The 18,011-nt window shown below is 38.2% G+C and overlaps 2 protein-coding genes across 3 annotated transcripts; one reads left to right on the top strand and one right to left on the bottom strand.

The window, feature by feature from the left end:
- The first annotated feature begins 6,683 nt into the window (after window positions 1-6,683).
- LOC125189765 (leucine-rich repeat extensin-like protein 6) lies at window positions 6,684-9,283 on the top strand. Its single transcript, XM_048087002.1, has 2 exons — window positions 6,684-6,765; window positions 8,862-9,283. Exons 1-2 carry the CDS (start codon window positions 6,684-6,686, stop codon window positions 9,281-9,283), a joined length of 504 nt encoding a protein of 167 aa, XP_047942959.1.
- Window positions 9,284-14,172: 4,889 nt separating this feature from the next.
- On the bottom strand, window positions 14,173-16,402 carry LOC125187732 (pentatricopeptide repeat-containing protein At5g04780, mitochondrial-like). 2 transcript variants are annotated; one of them, XM_048084361.1, is made up of 2 exons: window positions 15,106-16,402; window positions 14,173-15,024 (listed from the first exon to the last, which is right to left on the bottom strand). In XM_048084361.1, the coding sequence occupies exons 1-2, from the start codon at window positions 16,381-16,383 to the stop codon at window positions 14,293-14,295; spliced, it is 2,010 nt and encodes a 669-aa protein (XP_047940318.1). In that variant the 5' UTR covers window positions 16,384-16,402; the 3' UTR covers window positions 14,173-14,292. The 2 variants fall into 2 exon arrangements, with proteins under 2 accessions (XP_047940318.1, XP_047940317.1); XM_048084360.1 differs by having other exon boundaries at window positions 14,173-16,402.
- Between the last annotated feature and the right edge of the window lie 1,609 nt (window positions 16,403-18,011).

Here is an 18,011-nt window from a genome sequence, read left to right as displayed (position 1 = left end):
CCGGGCATAGATTCCAACAATCCCCCACATGAGTGGAAATAGCCAAATGCATATGCATGCAGACACAAGCTCAACCCTCGAGAGGTATATAAGCATAAGGATAGGTAGCTTTTAGCTTTGAACCTTCCATAGTCAACGCCAGCAGATACACAAGCGGCCTAGTAGCGCGATGCTTTGAACTAGTCCCCCATGGCGTGCACTGAGACAATGGTGTTAACACTTAAACACCTCAACCTCATCCGTTTTCATGTTTTGTGTCATTTGCGGCCTTGGACACCACTTTGGATTCATAAGTGTATAATTTGAAGCGGCCACCCTTCACACTTACATAGGTGATTCATTTCCAAGTATCTTGCCCTACTCGGTCCTTAGGAGTGATTAAAAGTCATAGACTTATCCTCACCACAAGGCAAGCTTTCAACACTCTATTGCTCTCTAGGGAAGATATAGATGAGTGTTTCACACGAACTCTCATAGTCATCATGGGGTCTCCAGTCATCATGGTTGGGTTACCACTATGACAATTCTTTAGTTTGTGGATTTCAAACTCATTCCCTCTAACAACTTATTCATTTGATCACGGTTTAACCATTTGGTTAGCGGATCCGCTAGATTATCTATTGACTTCACATAGTCAATTATAATCACACCTGTTGTGATCAAATGTCTCGCAGTATTATGTCGAGACTTACCATTATAGAAGCCACTATTTGCCCTTCCGATAGCTGCTTGGCTATAACAGTGAATCAACACTGGAGGTACTGGCTTAGACCAACCTGGAATATCTTCAAGGAAGTTCTTAAGCCACTCGGCTTCTTCCCAAGCTTTATCTAAAGCTATGAATTCTGATTCCATGGTTGAACGGGCTATACATGTCTGTTTCGTGGATTTCCACGAGACAGCACCACCCCCAATAGTAAAGACGTATCCACTTGTTGAAAATGAGTCTTTATTGTCGGATATCCAATTCGCATCACAGTACCCTTCAAGTACCGGGGGATATCTGAGAAGTGTAGCCCATGATTTTGAGTATGCTTTAGATATCTCAAAATCCTTACAAGAGCTTTCCAATGCTCTTTGCTTGGATTACTCATGTAACGACTCAACTTGTTCACGGCACAAGCAATGTCCGGCCGAGTGCAATACTCAAGTACATAATGCACCCAATGACCCGTGCATATTCTTCTTGTGCAACGGGTTCGCCCTTGTTTTTGCTCAAATGAACATCGAGTTCAATTGGAGTCTTAACCGGCACGCCATCATAGGCATTGAATTTCTTCAATATCTTCTCAACATAATGAGATTTGGTTAAGATGATTCCATCGGATGTTCTTAGAATTTTCATTCCAAGAATTACATCGGCTAGACCCATGTCTTTCATGTCAAAGTTTCTCTTTAACATAGTCTTTGTCTCGTTAATCACTTGAGTGTTACTACCCATGATTAACATGTCATCAACGTATAGACACACTATAACATATCCGTTGTCAGTGCTCTTAATATAGACACATTTGTCACACTCGTTGATCTTAAACCCATTTGATAACATCACATTATCAAACTTCAAGTGGCATTGCAACAACGCTTGTTTCAATCCATATAGTGACTTTACGAGTTTGCATACCTTTCTCTCTTGTCCAGATACTACAAACCTTTCGGGTTGTTCCATATAGATTTCGTCCTTTAGTTCACCATTTAGAAACGCAGTCTTAACATCCATTTGATGAATCTCAAGATTGTGCAATGCAGCAATCGCGAGAAGCACTCGGATAGATGTAATCCTCGTTACAGGTGAATAGGTATCGAAGAAGTCATATCCTTCCTTTTGTTTAAAACTCTTTACAACCAGTCGAGCTTTATACTTATCCACTGTTCCATCGGCCTTAAATTTCCTTTTAAGTACCCACTTGCACTTCAAAGGTTTAGCACATTCGGGTAGATCAACCAACACCCAAGTGTGGTTTAGCAAAAATTGAGTTAATTTCGCTTTGAACAGCTTCTCTCCAATGTAACCCGTTTGGGCCATCGAAGGCTACTTTTATTGACGTTGGCTCTTCATCCAACATAAAAGCAATGTAGTCAGGACCAAATGTTTTTGGTGTTCTGACCCTACTTCCACGTCATAGTACTGCATCACTTGGATCAAGCCTCACTCGCTTGCGCGATTTAGGCTCTTCATCCGCTGATGTAGAACTAGTGGCTTCATCCACTGTTTTAGTACAAGTGGCCTCATCTTCAATTCTTTTCTCAGAACTGATTGGGACTTCTTCTTTGTCCTTGCACGGAAATGTATTTTCGAGAAATACGGCATTCCTTGACTCGATTGTTGTTCCTACTGTAATTGTCGATATTTCAGACTTGCGAACAACAAATCTATATGCACTACTGTTAAGTGCATATCCAATGAAGATACAATCGTCTGTTTTAGGTCCAATTGTAACTTCTTTGGGCGGTGGAACCATCACTTTCGCCAAACACCCCCACACTTTTGAGGTATTTGCAGGATGGCTTCCTTCCTTTCCACAACTCATAAGGAGTGGTGTCTTTTCCTTTGAGTAGAATTTTGTTTAGGATATAGTTAGTTGGCTGTCAACATAGCCTCCCCCCACATGTTATATGGTAATCCTGAACTTATTAGCAACGCATTCATCATCTCTTTTAGAGTTCGATTTTTGCATTCTGCTACACCATTAGATTGTGGTGAATATGGATCAGTTATTTGATGAATTATACCACTTGTGTTGCATAACTCCTCAAACGGGGCTATATACTCGCCTCCTCTACCACTTCTAATCGCTTTGATTTTACAACCAAGTTGATTCTCAACCTTGTTCTTATAATTTTTTGAACGCTTCAATTGCTTCATCTTTACTTCTTAAAAGATAAATGTAGCAATATCTTGTGCAATCATCTATAAAAGTGATAAAGTACTTTTTACCACCTCTAGTTTGCACCATCTTTAAGTCACATACATCCGTGTGAATTAATTCAAGGGGTTTCATTTTCCGTTCAACTGAGTGAAACGGTAACTTAGTCATTTTAGCCTCTAGACATATCTCACATTTGTCTTGGGTATCCACTTCAATTGCCTTTAGTAAATCTAAATTTACTAATCTTTTCACGGCTTTTGAATTTACATGTCCCAATCTACAATGCCACAATTTTGAAGACTCGGTCAAATAAGAGGAAGTAGATGCTTTATTATTATTAGCCAATGGTTTCGCGACACTTCGGGTTGCCACACTAAGCTTGAAGAGTCCATCGGTTACATAACCTTTTCCGAGTGACTTTCCAAACTTATACAAAGCAAACCTATCAGACTTAAATACAAGTTTAAACCCCTTATTAACTAGTATTGATCCTGACACTAGGTTCTTGCGGATGTCCGGGACATGCAACACATCCTTCAAAGTGATTGTGACGCCAGGCGTCATCATGAGAATCACGTTGCCAATGCCGAGGACTTCGGACGATGTTTAATTCCCCATGTTGATCTTCCTCCCTTCAACAGTAGTGTAGGAGGCAAACTTGCTCCTATCTGACCAGACATGAGCAGTAGCGCCGATGTCAATGTACCAGCCCCCCTTGTTGTCAACAAGGTTCACTTCTTCGGTGACCGCGGTGACGAGGTCATCTTTATCCCAGTCCTTGAACTCCTTCTCAACAACGTGGGCTGCCGGCTTCTTCTTCTTGCTTCGACAGTCTTTGGCAAAGTGGCCAATTTTGCCACACTTGTAGCATTCACCTTCAAATTTCTTTGTAGGCTGCTTCCATTTCCCCTTGTTCATCTGATTTGGGCGAGGGCGTTTGTTGGAGGGATCGTCCCGCTCCAACAAGTTAGCTTTGACATCAAGGGGGTTGTAGCCCTTAGCCTTCTTGTTGATTTTTCGCACGTCGGCCTCGATGCGCAGTTTCACGATCAAGTCTTCGAGTGACATCCTCTTTCGCTTGTGCTTGAGGTAGTAATTGAAGTCCTTCCAATTAGGAGGAAGCTTCTCGATGAGTATGCACCGCACAAAGTTGTCGGCAAGTTCATCCCTTCAGTCGCGAATTCATGGATGATCATTTGGAACTCTTGCACTTGTTACTGGTCGAGAGTCGACCATCTTGTAGTCCATAAATTTGGATACTACAACATGTTCGGTACCTGCAGCATTGTCGATACCGTACTTTTTCTCTAGGTTTTCCCACATCTCTTTGGATGTGGTTACAAGGGAGTATATTGTTAGGTTTGGTATACTGAAAAGCATGTTTTGAGCAAGTTTCGCTTGAATAGAATCTTGCTTGTATACGTAAAACTCTATAATCCACTTTTATCCCGATTCAGTATTATTCGAGCAGTCTCGCACGAATAGAATCACTATTATTATTACATTGTGTTTGCTTGTGCATTTATAAGATGTCTTACAAACATTTAAATGCATAAGAAGTAAACAAAGTCTAAGTCTTTTGCTTAGTAGACCGGTTGTGGGCGGCGTCCACTTTAAGGTAACACGGTCAGATCTATGCAATGCTTTGCAAAAGAAAAAGAAGAATTTCACAACCTAGATAGGCTTAGACTACCTATCGTGAAAGGTTGTAATGTCAGTCCGCATATTTCTAAGCCTTACTGAAATAAGATGACATTGGTGTGGTATAGCACTGAATGGATCTAACAGCAAGACGTGTCTTTATACTATCTACTGAAAGACTAGGTCTTGATAAAATATTACTCCCTCCGTCCCAATAAATATGAAACATTTGGTTTCCGGCACGAGATTTTATGCGGTGTTGTTTTGTGAGTTAATGAAGAGAGAGTAAAGTAAGAGAGAGAGAAAAGTGGAGAGAATGATGTTTCCATTTTAGGAAACGTTTCATTTTTAATGGGACAACCCAAAAAGGAAAACTTTGCATTTCTAATGGGACAGAGGGAGTATTTCTTAATCTACATATGTTAGTATTGAGTATACGGTATTGATTATGCACTACTTTGACTTATCAAATGGTGCGGGTTTTTTGCAACCCAATAATCCTGATATATTGGGTAGTGGTGATTAATATCTAGCGGTGCTAGGATTGCTATTATGTTGAAACGTGCGCGAGGTGAGTCTCGTTTGATAATGTCCTCAAGAGGAGTTCGAACAAGGTTTTATTATTCGGAAAACTGGCCAGTTGGAGTTTTATTACTCTATAAATAATAAATAAATGTTTCTTGCTAAGTCCACTCTTAGAATTAATAAGATATTAATTAATCAAGTCCATAGCAGACATTAATTAATTAATGGATATTTATATCTTAAGCGCGGGAAATAAATAATAAACAAAGTGGAAACCCGGATTACTTGTAATTTCGGATTTGGATGAGGAGAGTTCAATATTACTTCTGTAGTGGCTGCTCGTAATATTCCAATTAAAGCTTGTATTAAATTGTGGGTTCAATTTAATTAGTAAAAAGCTAATTGGGGGAGCCCATATCCAAAACCTTCCATAGATCCTGTCTGGGCCTAAAAGGAACTTAATATAAATAGGAGAATAAAGGAGACATAATGATTCATTAATTTCTCTACACAATTTCGTTCCTTTCTCTCTACAGAAGGAAGCGAATTTTTTAATTTTCTCCTTCGTGAGAATATCAGCTCCTCCTCCGTGAGGAATTTTTCTGTCTTCTTTATTCGAGTCCTAGTATTTTGATAAGATTAACCCACCCTGATATCGAGATACAGTTCGGGAACCAGAGAGATCATCACGTGGAGAAGGTGCGAGCAATCAACGATTCTTTGGAGAATCAAATCGGTAACCCTAAACCGTAGAAATCATGTTTAGGATTTATATTTTCTAAGCATGAATTATTTGCGTTCTAGCATGCAATTATCTGTTTAACATGTGAATTGATTAACCGCATAATCGGTCAAATAGATCCGTATCTGATTTATTTGTTTTGTACAAGTCTTCCGTTGTGCAAGGGGCACCAAACCCCAACATATACATTGTACAAGCTATCATCTAAAGCACTTAGAATGAAATTTTTACAAAGATAATCTCATTTGCGTCATGCTTTATAGTCCGCCAAGATCTCGAGCCTCGTCTCTTGATCACTTGGCGCGGGCGGCTCGTTCTCCGTGAGTAAGTTAGCGATGCCCAATGTTGTCAAGTAGAACAACATCTTTTGGTACCACCTCTTGAAGTCAGACCCTCTAAATTTAGGTGGCTTCTCGGCGGGTGGCATCATTCTAGGTGCCAAAGGTGCCGGACTTGGTCCTTGGAAGGAACCATTCATGTTGCCCCTGAAGGAGCCAACAACATGGTTGGGCATAAAGCCCCCACCATTCATGTTGGGCGTTGAGCCCGTCATGTTCATGTTGGGCATAGAGCCCGTCATGGTCATATTGGTCCCGGAGGAGCCAATACCTGTGTTGAACCCGAAGGTTCCAACACTCGCATGAGACCCGAAGGCCCCAGCAATCGCGTGAGACTCGAAGGTCCCAACAGTCGTGTGAGACCCGAAGGCCCCAGCACTCGATCCGGTAAAGGATCCGAAGGAACCACTAAAAGTAGAACCAACCGATCCACTCGAGGTAGATCCACCAGTGGGCCCATGGGTGTTAACATACACCCAAGGGGTTGTTGAAGAAGATGGGTAGAGCCATGGGGTTGGCATCATTGATGGAATTGACGATGTGTTGACCGTAGAACCGGTGTTCGCCATGGTCGAGAAAATGATGGCGGCGGTGGTTGCCGGAGTGGTGGCAGCGGCAGTGTTGGATTCGGTCGACATCTCCAGCAGAGGTGATTAAGTTTTGAAAGTAACTAGGTTCAGTTTAGAGGTCCAAATTCCTTCAAAAGCAAGTCGTATCTCGTCTTGCGATTGTTGGTTTATGGATTACAAGAGATAACCGGGTGTAATACAACCCAAAGAAGGAATACAAAAAAGAACAAACTGAAACGAATTACAATATAGAAATCGAAACAGTAAACTGTGAACAAAATTAGCCGAGTCGAGGAGGCCTCTTTCCGCAAGACGAGATACGCCCCGGTAGTGCTCTTCGGATTGGCGTTTCGTCCCCAAAGATAAAACGGCTACGTCTCTGATGAAGCAGCACCGCTATCAGCAGAGCTCTGACGAACTGGATGGAGGAGAGGGCAAAGCTTTCGACGGAAAAACAATGCAGAGAGGGAGAGAGAGTATGCAATGTATGCTTTGTGTATTCTAGCTTCTGGTGCGAAAATGCATGGAATGCCTAGCCTATTTATAGGCTTAGTCCACTGCAGGGGGTCAACATCCATGATGGCTGTCATCATTCCTAAACTCGTAATGCTCGTCGGTTACATGACGTTACAGAGCTGAAGCTGAGAGGATGAATCTAGACGCGTTTAGGTTCATTCAAAGGACGTGGACTATCACGTGTCAGCCACGTTGGCTTTACCGCGTCATACTGACGAGGTGTCATCCCGCTTGGCTCGCTAACGTGGAAACGGTGGTGGTCTAAAAAGAACTAGACCCACTAGCCTTGGGTCGAGCCCAGGCACCAAGCCCACGACCAGACTCAAAGAACAGCCCAAAGACCACCCAAGGACAAGGACAAGGACACGAGCACGCGGCTCGCGGCGGGGCGCGCCTGTGCGCGCATATGTGCTTTTACAACCCATCTTAGTCCACTATAATTATTACATGTAATAATCCTTTTTATTAAATACTAGATTAATAAGGTTGTCACTTCTAATGTTGGATAATTAACTCTCTTAATTAATCACATAGCTTCTCTTATAGCTCATTTAATTAGTTTGTCATTTTGCACAACTTTAATCCATTATTTCTCACTCACCGGGAATCGGATTTGAGAAAATGAATATACCCCGGTCATCTACTCCGAACGTAGATCGACGCTATATCATTTAATTTCACAAAATTAAATGTGTCGTTGAAATTATAATTGGTCAAAGTCCATTGACCGGTCATAGATTCCAACATTTTTTATGATAATTTATAAAATCTTCCAAGCACAAATGTAAAAATTTCTTTTTGATAATATCTTATTGTTAACGCTCACTGTGTAGAAAGGTTATTTAACTTAACCTTTTATTTTCCCTTCATTTACTTCTAAAATAGTACTCTATCTTATGGAAATTTCTTTATGTGGAAAGATTAAATTACAAATAATCATTAAATGCATATTGTTAAAAACATTCTTTCTTCATTTTTAAAGTGAAGAAAAACATTATAAAAAAATTTAAGCTTTTAATTGTAACCTTTATAGTGTAGAGAATATTAAAATAAAATAGTTTCATCACACAATGAAAATGTAATCCAGTAAACAAGTTTTAAATTTTTAACGAATCTTTCTTAAATATAGATAGTAGTGTTACAAATAAAGTAGTACTAGTGGTATAAATAAAATCTTCTGTATATGCGTGTGGAAGCTAGCTATTTTAAAGTATTTAGACCAAATTATTATGAAAAGATGGCCTTCCTATTTAAACAATAACTAAATTTAGAAGAAATTTTGTGAAAGTGCAGTACTCGGAAAATGAAAGAAAACGGAAAAATAAAGGCAAAAGAGTTAAGTTAGGAAATGATGTGAACCGTTTTGCTGCACACCACCATATGTTGTGATTACTCCTAAGGTTTTTAGTATTGTAACATAATAAACTCTTGACAAAAAAAATATAACACTTTTTTTTAGTATTGTAACATAATAAACTCTTGACAAAAAAAATTTAGTCATACACCCCTACCATTCATATAATCACGAAAGACACTTTGTTAGTCTAAAATACCACTAGCCCCTTAAAGCATTTTTGGCTATCCCTAAATTTGTTGCCACATTTTGTAGACTTTCAAAGTTACATGAGTATCTTGTAGTAGTATGTGATTTCGTAATAAGTTCTCAACCTCCGGTATAATAAATTCTCCGGCGACGTCCCCGACGACCTATTCGATTTGAAACTCGACGCACTTTTGATAAACAACAACTGCTTCAAGCTCAATTTGCCTAAAAACCTCGGCAACTCGGCTGTTTCCGTCTTGGATATCGCGAATAATGACCTCCGGGGGTGCCTGCCTCAGGGGATCGGGAAGATGGCAGCCACGCTCAACGAGATAATCCTCGCGAACACAGGCCTCGGCGGCTGCTTGTTGGAGGAGATCGAGAAGCTGACGATTTTCGACGTCAGCAAAAACGACTTCGGTGGGAGCTTGCCGGAGTTGGTGGGGAATATGAAGAGCCTCGAGCAGCTCAACGTCGTCGGGAACAAGCTCTCCGTCCAGATTCCGGCGAGTATCTGCTCGCTGCCGCACTTACTCTGATAACTACTTCTACGCCGAGGATCACTCTTGCTTGAAGCTCAAGGATAAAGATGATACCAAAAATTGCATAGCTTATGGACCTATGCAATGTTTAAGAGCAATGTTAGATGGCGGACGTGTCAAATGCACAAATTTGACCTCCAAGACCTGGGGCGTTCTGGTCCTAAAAATGTCCAAAAAGGTGAAAAATTATCTCATTCGTGATTATGATAAATCCTATGGGTATATGAAACTTTTTTTTTTGTCAGTGGTATGTGGTGTTACAACCCCAAAAGCCTATGACTAAATATGTAGTTCACTCTGGCCTAATTTACAATATAGGCTCAAGAAACTTTTTTTTTCGGCTTCGGCAAAAACGTGTAGGCATTACATATGATTAAAAAAACGAAACCATTACACCCGACTGAAAACGCAAAATTAAATTGCGTCTTTAAACACGCGTAACTGTGAAGCGTGACTAAAAATGCAAAATCACGACAAGTTTTCACCTTTACTTACCTAATCAGATTACCCTCCTCCTCATTCCTTGCAGCAGGTGCAAGCAATCGACGATCATCGTGGAGAAGGCGCAAGCAATTGACTATTCTTTGGATAATCAAATCGGTAACACTAAACAGTAGAAATCATGTTTTAGGATTTACATTCTTTAAGCATGAATTATTTGCGTTCTAGCATGCAATTCTATGTTAAAATGTGAATTGATTGATCCTATAATCCGTTAAATAGATCATACGTCTAATTTATTTGTTTTGTACAAGTCTTCTGTTGTGCAAGGGGATTCAAACCCCAGCATATGTTTCAAGATTTGATGTATGACAAATAACGTTAACAAAATATATCAACATAATGTCACCATTGTCAACCGATCGACATTGTGTTGATATTTTCTGTTGACGTTATTTGTTATCTGTTGATATCAAATCTTGAAATCTAATGATCCAGATCATAGTTTGGAGTTTGTATAATATATAAAGCTTGCATTTGATTACATCTCATGGTGGCATTGTGTATAAATATTATTTTGTAGTGTGAGTAACATTTTCGGTACCTAAACTTTTCCACAATATCAAATGCGGTCCACATTTTTAAAAGAGGTACTCCCTCCGTCCCATAAAAGTTGAGACATAGGAGAGATGAAAAAAGTAGGAAAAATAAGAGAGAGTAAAGTAAATGATGGAATAAAAAAAGAGTGATTAGATGTTTTGTCTTTTGTTAAAAAAGGAAATGACTCAACTTTGTTGGGACGGATTAAAAAGGAATACGACTCAACTTTTTTGAGACAGGGGGAGTAACATCTTTTTAGTACATCAATCATCACAAATGAGCAAATTTAGTACGTAACATTTCATAATATCTTTTGAGGTCCATCAACTAAGTTAATAACTTTTTGGGTATTTCCAATATTTTCATGACCAAAGTACCCTTAAGGCCATAAAGGGCAATTCAATCTATTTACCCTCTCATTTTCATTAAAGTATGTAATTTAATTTTCTTTCTTTATTCATCCACTTTCTTCTTTCTTCTAATTTATTTGGGATTAAGTTTAATAGTTTCTTATACTATTATTATTAATATATACCATACCTTATTTGAATATTATGATATTACTTTCTAGTGCTAGTTAATACTTTTATATGGTTACATTCTCATTTATTTAGATAAAATTAAGATAAATATTTTATTTTAATGAATGCTAGTGAATATTTGAGACAACAAGGTCTTACCATAATATGCAGCAACAACTCCAATTGGTTTGCTAATGCTCAAGATGAATTTTTTCTTGACTTGGAGTTAGAATAAATCTTAGTTGTTTTTTTTTTTCCTTCTTAGTTTGATGCTTCTTTACGAGATGGTAGCATTTGTTTGTGCTTCCATTTTGAGGGAGGGTGTTGAAGTTAAAAATAAATTGTAATTAGTTGATATTGTTTTTCTTTTATTAGATAGTGTTTAGTATTATATTAGTTGGTAGTTTATATTTTTCATTAGCCTTCTTATTGTAATTTGTTGATTAACAGTTCCAAAAATGTAGTTAATTAGTGAAATTTTTTCTTTTCCACTCTTCGCTCCTGCACTACAGTTTTTCCCTAATTTTATCAGTTTCTTCATCCTTCATTGATGGAGGTTTCAATTCAAATCAATTCTACATTTTCAACACATTCCACCACGTATAATTTCAAACTAATATATACAAATGATACTTATATTCCACAAACTTTTTTCCGCCTATACTTTTTTGAATATTTCTTTAAACTCATGCCAATGCCGGAAAAAATGAGACTCCTAATTGCGGATAGAGGAGTAGATGTTAGAGGTGAAAGATAAGCTTATTTGCAATCTAAAATGGGATTTTGAGCAAGGGCTGAGAAATTTTCGTGAATCACAGTTTATTTTAGAATTGTAATGACGATGATTATGCGTTGCTTATTGTCAATAATTGTATGAAGATATTCATGTGGAAAATAAATAAATCAAGTTTGCATATCTTATTCTCTCTCAATACCATTAAAAGAATTATTTTGTCATTTTAGGTTGTCAAATGTAAATAATTTAAAGAACCATCTATTTTTTTTCAATTTTCGTATACAAATCATATATTTCATTAACTTTTTGCACTAATAATTCATTATAAAATTAATATAAAATGAATCCTCATCCAACTTACTTTCTCCCTTTATTTTTCTCTACAAAGGAAGCAATTTCTTAAAACCTGTGCCGAACCAAAATGACTCTTTAAATGGTGACGGGAGGGAGTACTACGTAGTGTCGAGGAATGATATGTTACATACCTTATGTGAGCACCACTCTCGTTTGACGCATGTTTAACTTTGTTCATTTCGATTTATATATTTAGTTTGATTCTAATATATTAAAAAATATTATTAAAGTTTTTAATTTCACAAAATTTCATAAAAATCAAAGCTCGATTTGGTCATTTATTAACTTATTTAAAATTATAGAGAAAATGAGTAAATCAGCTTTGATTTTTATGAATTTTGTAAAATTAAAAAGCTTAATAACATTTTTAAATATATTAGAATCAAAGTAATTAAATAAATCAAAACGAACAAAGGTAAATGTCAGTCAAACGAGAGTGATGCTCACATAAGGTATGTAGCATATCATTGCTCATGTCTCTGTAGCTATAAAACTATTCTCAAATTTTAGTTTTTAAATGATTCTATATTTCTATTTTCCTAGTTAAAAAGTGCACACATACGAGAATAAACTTTTGGCAAAAAGAGATAAAGATAGCTTCTTGAAACAACTTTTAGAGCATCCGCAATGGTGCTTAGGCCAGTCATAGGCCAGCCATTCTCTCCTCTGCCACGTCAGCAATACTAAAAAAACCACCTGCCACATCAGATTTAGGCCAGCCATAGGCCAGCCATTCTATAAAAATAATTCAAAATATACTACATTTACGGAATTAAAATTACGATTAAATTACGGAATTAAATTTACGACACATATACGGGAAAATTCATTAATTTTATTTAAATAAAAAAAAGTACATTAACTAAAAATCATAAAAATAACATAATAAAAAAATCCGGGCTTCCACAAACGAGCCACCTTGAATCTGTTATAGTTTGCCGCTAGCCGAACGGGGGTCTCGCTGTCTTAATTTTGTATTGGGCTAGTTGTTGTTGTCCATCGCTAGATGTTGCTCTTGTACAGAAATTTAGAGATAGAGAAAATCGCGTTTATATAGTTTTTCAAAAATTTAAAAAAAAAAATTGATTTTTTTTTTAAAAAAAAGAATTAAAAAAAAAATTAAAAAAAAGAATTAGAAAAAAAAAACAAAATTCGGCGCTGGCCGATCGCTGGCCGATCGGGCCGCCACAATGGCGGCCAGCGCCGAGCAATCGGCCAGCCCACGCCGATCGGCTCGCCGATTTCGCTCTCGCCGACTGCAATGGTTCGGCTAGCCGATCGACCAACGCGACGAATCGGCTAGCCGATCGCTAGCCGACCATTGCGGATGCTCTTAGGTCATATCATTTCTTATCGCTCTTGGTGAGTACTATGATTTGAGTTATATTGGCCAACGGAAAATTTAATAATTTTGGATCAACCCAAAATTTGACAATTATCTGTTGGTCTTGTTGAATCAAGATCAACCCCGGAAAATCACAGATTCCATTTGTTCTTCACCACAAAAGAATCACACCTCCTTTACTAACATATTCCTACACTCAATAACTCTAGTGGCGGATCCAGGATTTTTCATATGGGGTGCGATATTAAATAATTACTCGCTTCGTCGCACTCTATGTTAGACATTTTTTTTATGTGTTACTCTAATTGACAAATTTTCAAAACATAATTCTCTTTATTTTGTGCTCTCTTCAACTTTATTTTCTCTCTACTCCACTCACAAATAAAATAACATAAAATCATGTGCCGAATGATAAATGTTTCACTTTAGAGTGAGACGAGGGAATATAACATAGCTTCAAAATCCGAACAATCATATATTCGTTTCTTTAATTTATTTTTCTCAATCAAAATCTATAACTTTATTTTTATTACTAAAAACAACACGAGGATGTGGAATATAAGATAATGGAAAAGATAAAAAGTATTATATACATTAGAATAGAATTAAAAATGAAGTACTAAAAAGAAAGTTTTATAATGTACTAGTATGCATTAAAATATTTGAAAAAATAGAATAAAAGAAATATACTCAACATGTTAATTTTTTAGCAGTATAAGTTTCAAATGCATTAGAATATTTAAAAAAGTTAACAAATACTTATAAAATGAAAAAGATTTGAAAAAAACTAAAATATAAGACCCATGCATTAGTTGGGTTTCGATTTTTTAATTCATTTTAGAATAATTAAAAAAAAGACAAAGATATAAAATTATAATGCATAAGAATATCTGTTAAACACAAAAAATAAGAATATGGCGAAAGATCAGTGAAATTGGGTGTGAATACCGCTGGAACAATCCTCTGAATCGTTGCAGAATACATCTACATATCATCTCAGTACACAGACTCACCAAAATTCTCCACACGAACACACACCCTCTCTGAAATGGTGAAACCGATTATTGTCCCTCACCACGATCTCGCGCCCCGTTACAGCCGAAGCAACCTTCATAAACTGATGGCAGTCCCCACAAATCCTCAGATTCTTCATGATCCTTATCGGAACAAACCAAGGCAAACACATCAACCCGAAAGTAAAAGCCAGCTTCTCACTATGATGCTTCAGCAGCTCCCTCTTGCATTCATCCTCCACATCGTGCAGATCGTGCTCAACTAGCCCTCTGAACCCCGACTTCTCCATCTCCTCGAGCAAATCATCCAGCCTCGCGTATATCTCCCCCATCCGCGGATGGCTCCTCTCCCCGACCATGAACGAGTGAACACTGTCTTTGATCTCAATCCAGCTCTTTCCCCTCTCCTTCTTAACTTCACTACTCTTGAGCAGTTTCCTTGCTGATGCAACGTCGTCCCATCTCCCGCTTGCAGCATATACGTTTGACAGCAAAACATGATTCCCAGCGTTGTTAGGCTCGATCTTGAACAATTTTCTTGCAGCAACCTCTGCCACCTCTACGTTTTTATGAACTCTGCATGAGGCCAAGAGCGATCCCCACATGGACGCAGTGGCCTCAAACGGCATTTTCTCAATCATATCCTTGGCCTCGTCAATCCTCCGCGTTCTACCTAGGATATCAACCATACACAAGTAATGCACAGCGCCCGGATTCAAGCCTTGCTCCTTCATCATGTCAAAATACCTCCGCCCCTTGTCAGCCAATCCCATGTGAGCGCAAGCAGATAAGATAGAGACATAAGTTACCTCATTCGGATACAGAAACGCCTGTTGCATCTTCTCGAACAGCATCATAGCCTCCAAGGGCCTAGCGTGCCTTGCAAAGCCCGAGATCATCGTGTTCCAAAGGATCACATTTCTCTTCTCTGCTTCGGAGAAAACAGAGTGAGACTGATTAATGCTACCACATCTTGCATAAACATCGACGAGAGAAGAAACAACGTACTCGTTTGCACCAAAACCGGCTTTACACACAACTGCGTGCACTTGCTTCCCTTGTACCAACGCCGCCAAGGCAGCCGAGGCACAGAGAACAGAGGAGATCATGAAAACATTCATCTTGACTCCATTTCTCTGCGCTGTGAGAAACAATCTGAATGCCTCCTCGTACAGATCGTTCTGCACGAATCCAGCCATCATCGAGCTCCATGTCACGTCACTCTTCTCCGGCATGGCCTCAAACACGTGCAAAGCGTCGTTGATGAATCGGCATTTTGCATAAACATCGAGCAAAGCTGTGCCAACGAAGACATTCGACTCCATCGACGACTTAACAACTAAGGCATGTAACTGTTTGCTCTCAAAGGGTAAAAAATTGGAGGCGCAAGCGCATAGCACGCTAGACAAGGCGAATTCACTGAACTCCGATCCTTGTCTGAGCATCCGGGCGAATAGAGACAGAGCTGCTTCGCCGTTGCCGTTTTGAGTGTAGGCGCCGATCATGGTGTTCCATGAAACCACGCTTCGCAGGCGCATTTCGTCGAACACCTTGCGGGCATGATCCACAGCGCCGCATTTGGAGTAGAAATTGATGAGCATGTTGGAAGTGGAAGTGTCTGATTGTAAGCCGAAAAGAATGATCTGTGCGTGGGAGGATTTTCTCGGCTGGATTGCTCTCTGTTTGGCGCATTTTTGAACGATGGTTTGCTGAATTTGAAGAAAAGTTTGTCTTGTGCATACCCAAATATGGGAATGGGATTCTTCTTCTTCTTCTTGATTTTGTTGGTCAGTTTTAGTTGAAATGCGTTTTTTATGAAAGGTGAATGTTATGCACCGACGGAACCAGCATCCAGCGGGAGCTTGCCTGGTGCCGGCCGCCCATTTATACATAGGAGAGTTGAAGAGGTGGGAGCGGAAGGGAGAGAGAGGGGACGCAGCGCAGAAAGAAAGGGGAGGCGGAATTGGGTGCGTAGAGGAGAGAGCTAGATTTCTTCCTGAAACATTATTTGCTTTTTCAAGGTAACGCTTAGCTAGTACACGGAAGTGCATACCGTGATTCTTCTGTGTATCAATAACTGCATGCATTGCACGGTAAATGTGAAGAAGTAAGCTATTATCTCGGCAATAATGAGCCAAAATGGTATTTGCAGTGAATCCTCATGTTAAGTAGAGGGATCTCCAATAAGGGACCCCCGGGAGAGTAGCCGACTCCAACTACCGTTCATGTATGTTCTTGACGGTCCATTTTTGTCTCAGTTTCTTAAGAAAAGTAATTCGTGAGATCATGCTTCGGCATCGCTAGTGACTGGAGTGAAGTCGTAACAAGATAGTCGTACTGGAAGGTGCGGCTGGATCACCTCCTTTTCAGGGAGAGCTAATGCTTGTTGGGTTATTAGTTTGCCACTGCTTCACACCCAAAACAAAAAGAAAGGTATCTCCATTTTCAGAGTAGGGTCTGCGGCTCAAATTAAAGCCACAAACATAAAATATGATGGTGGATCCCTCACTTATGTTTGTGAGGGATGGAGTAGGTGATGAAGTAGAGAGATATTAGGTGATCCAAACTAGAAGGCATAGGTAGAGAAGAGGCGGAGTGGATCTCCTAATTCATTTTTCCTACTCCATTCCTAATCCACACTCACAACTTAATAAAATAATTCCACTGTCACTTAATCATCTCTTACATGTATAAGATTATTTTATTAAGTTGTGAGAGGTGTATTAGGAATGGTGTAGGAAAAATGGATTAGGAGATCCACTGCGGAGAAGACGGGTGTGCATAGGAGAGAGAAAATTAGTTTTCTATTAGTATTTTTCAGTTTTTTAAAGTTTTGGAGTAAATCTCATATCACGATAGACTAGGGGAATTTTTACTTTTAAAATATTGTTCATTCTTAAAAACTTTTGAAATTTTTATAAAACTATATCAAATTTTTTCATTTTATGTGATAAAATATTAGTATATTATTTTCTATATATATAATTCATTTAATTATTTTATTTTTAAATTATTTTATAATATCATAATCTCTAATTTCTATATTTCTATGAATAATAAAAAAATTTACTCTCTTTGTCCACCTTATAAAGATGTATTTTTACTCGCCATGGGTTTTACAAAATTATTCCATTCGTTCCACAATAATTGTCACTCTTCGTGTTGGCACGAGTTTTAAGGAATATAAATTAAGAAAATATGGTTGGAAAAGTTAGTGGAACGTGAGAACCATTTTTTTATATTGGTTTTATAATAAAATGTGAGTGAAGTGAATTAGTGAAATGTGAGACCTATTTACCATTTAAAGGTAAAAATGAAGTGTGACAATTTGTTGACCAGCTTTGGCCTTTAATCTGTATAGATTTAAGAGTAAAGGTTAAAATTGGTCCTAAACATATAACCAGAATACGGATTTGGTCCAAAACATTCACTTTTTGAAAATCAGGTCCAAAACATTTGAAATCGTTATTGAAGTGGTCCTAAACATTTGAAATCGTTATCGAGGTGGTCCTTTTCCATAAAAAACTAACGGCCAATGCCTATTAATGATTTGTTAGCTTAATTAATATACTAATGCATAATTTCTGATGGTCAGCACCCAATTAACAATTTTTTAACTTAATTTGTATAATGATGCATAATAACTTAATAACATAAAATAAAATTAAAAAAAAATAAATCAAAATAGAGTCCTCTGCTGCAGAAATCTACACCG

The sequence above is a fragment of the Salvia hispanica genome, chromosome 5, assembly GCF_023119035.1.
Source record: "Salvia hispanica cultivar TCC Black 2014 chromosome 5, UniMelb_Shisp_WGS_1.0, whole genome shotgun sequence".
NCBI lineage: Eukaryota > Viridiplantae > Streptophyta > Magnoliopsida > Lamiales > Lamiaceae > Salvia > Salvia hispanica.
The sequence above is the reverse complement of the archived record's forward strand: the minus strand, read 5'-3'. Positions and strand labels throughout refer to the sequence as shown.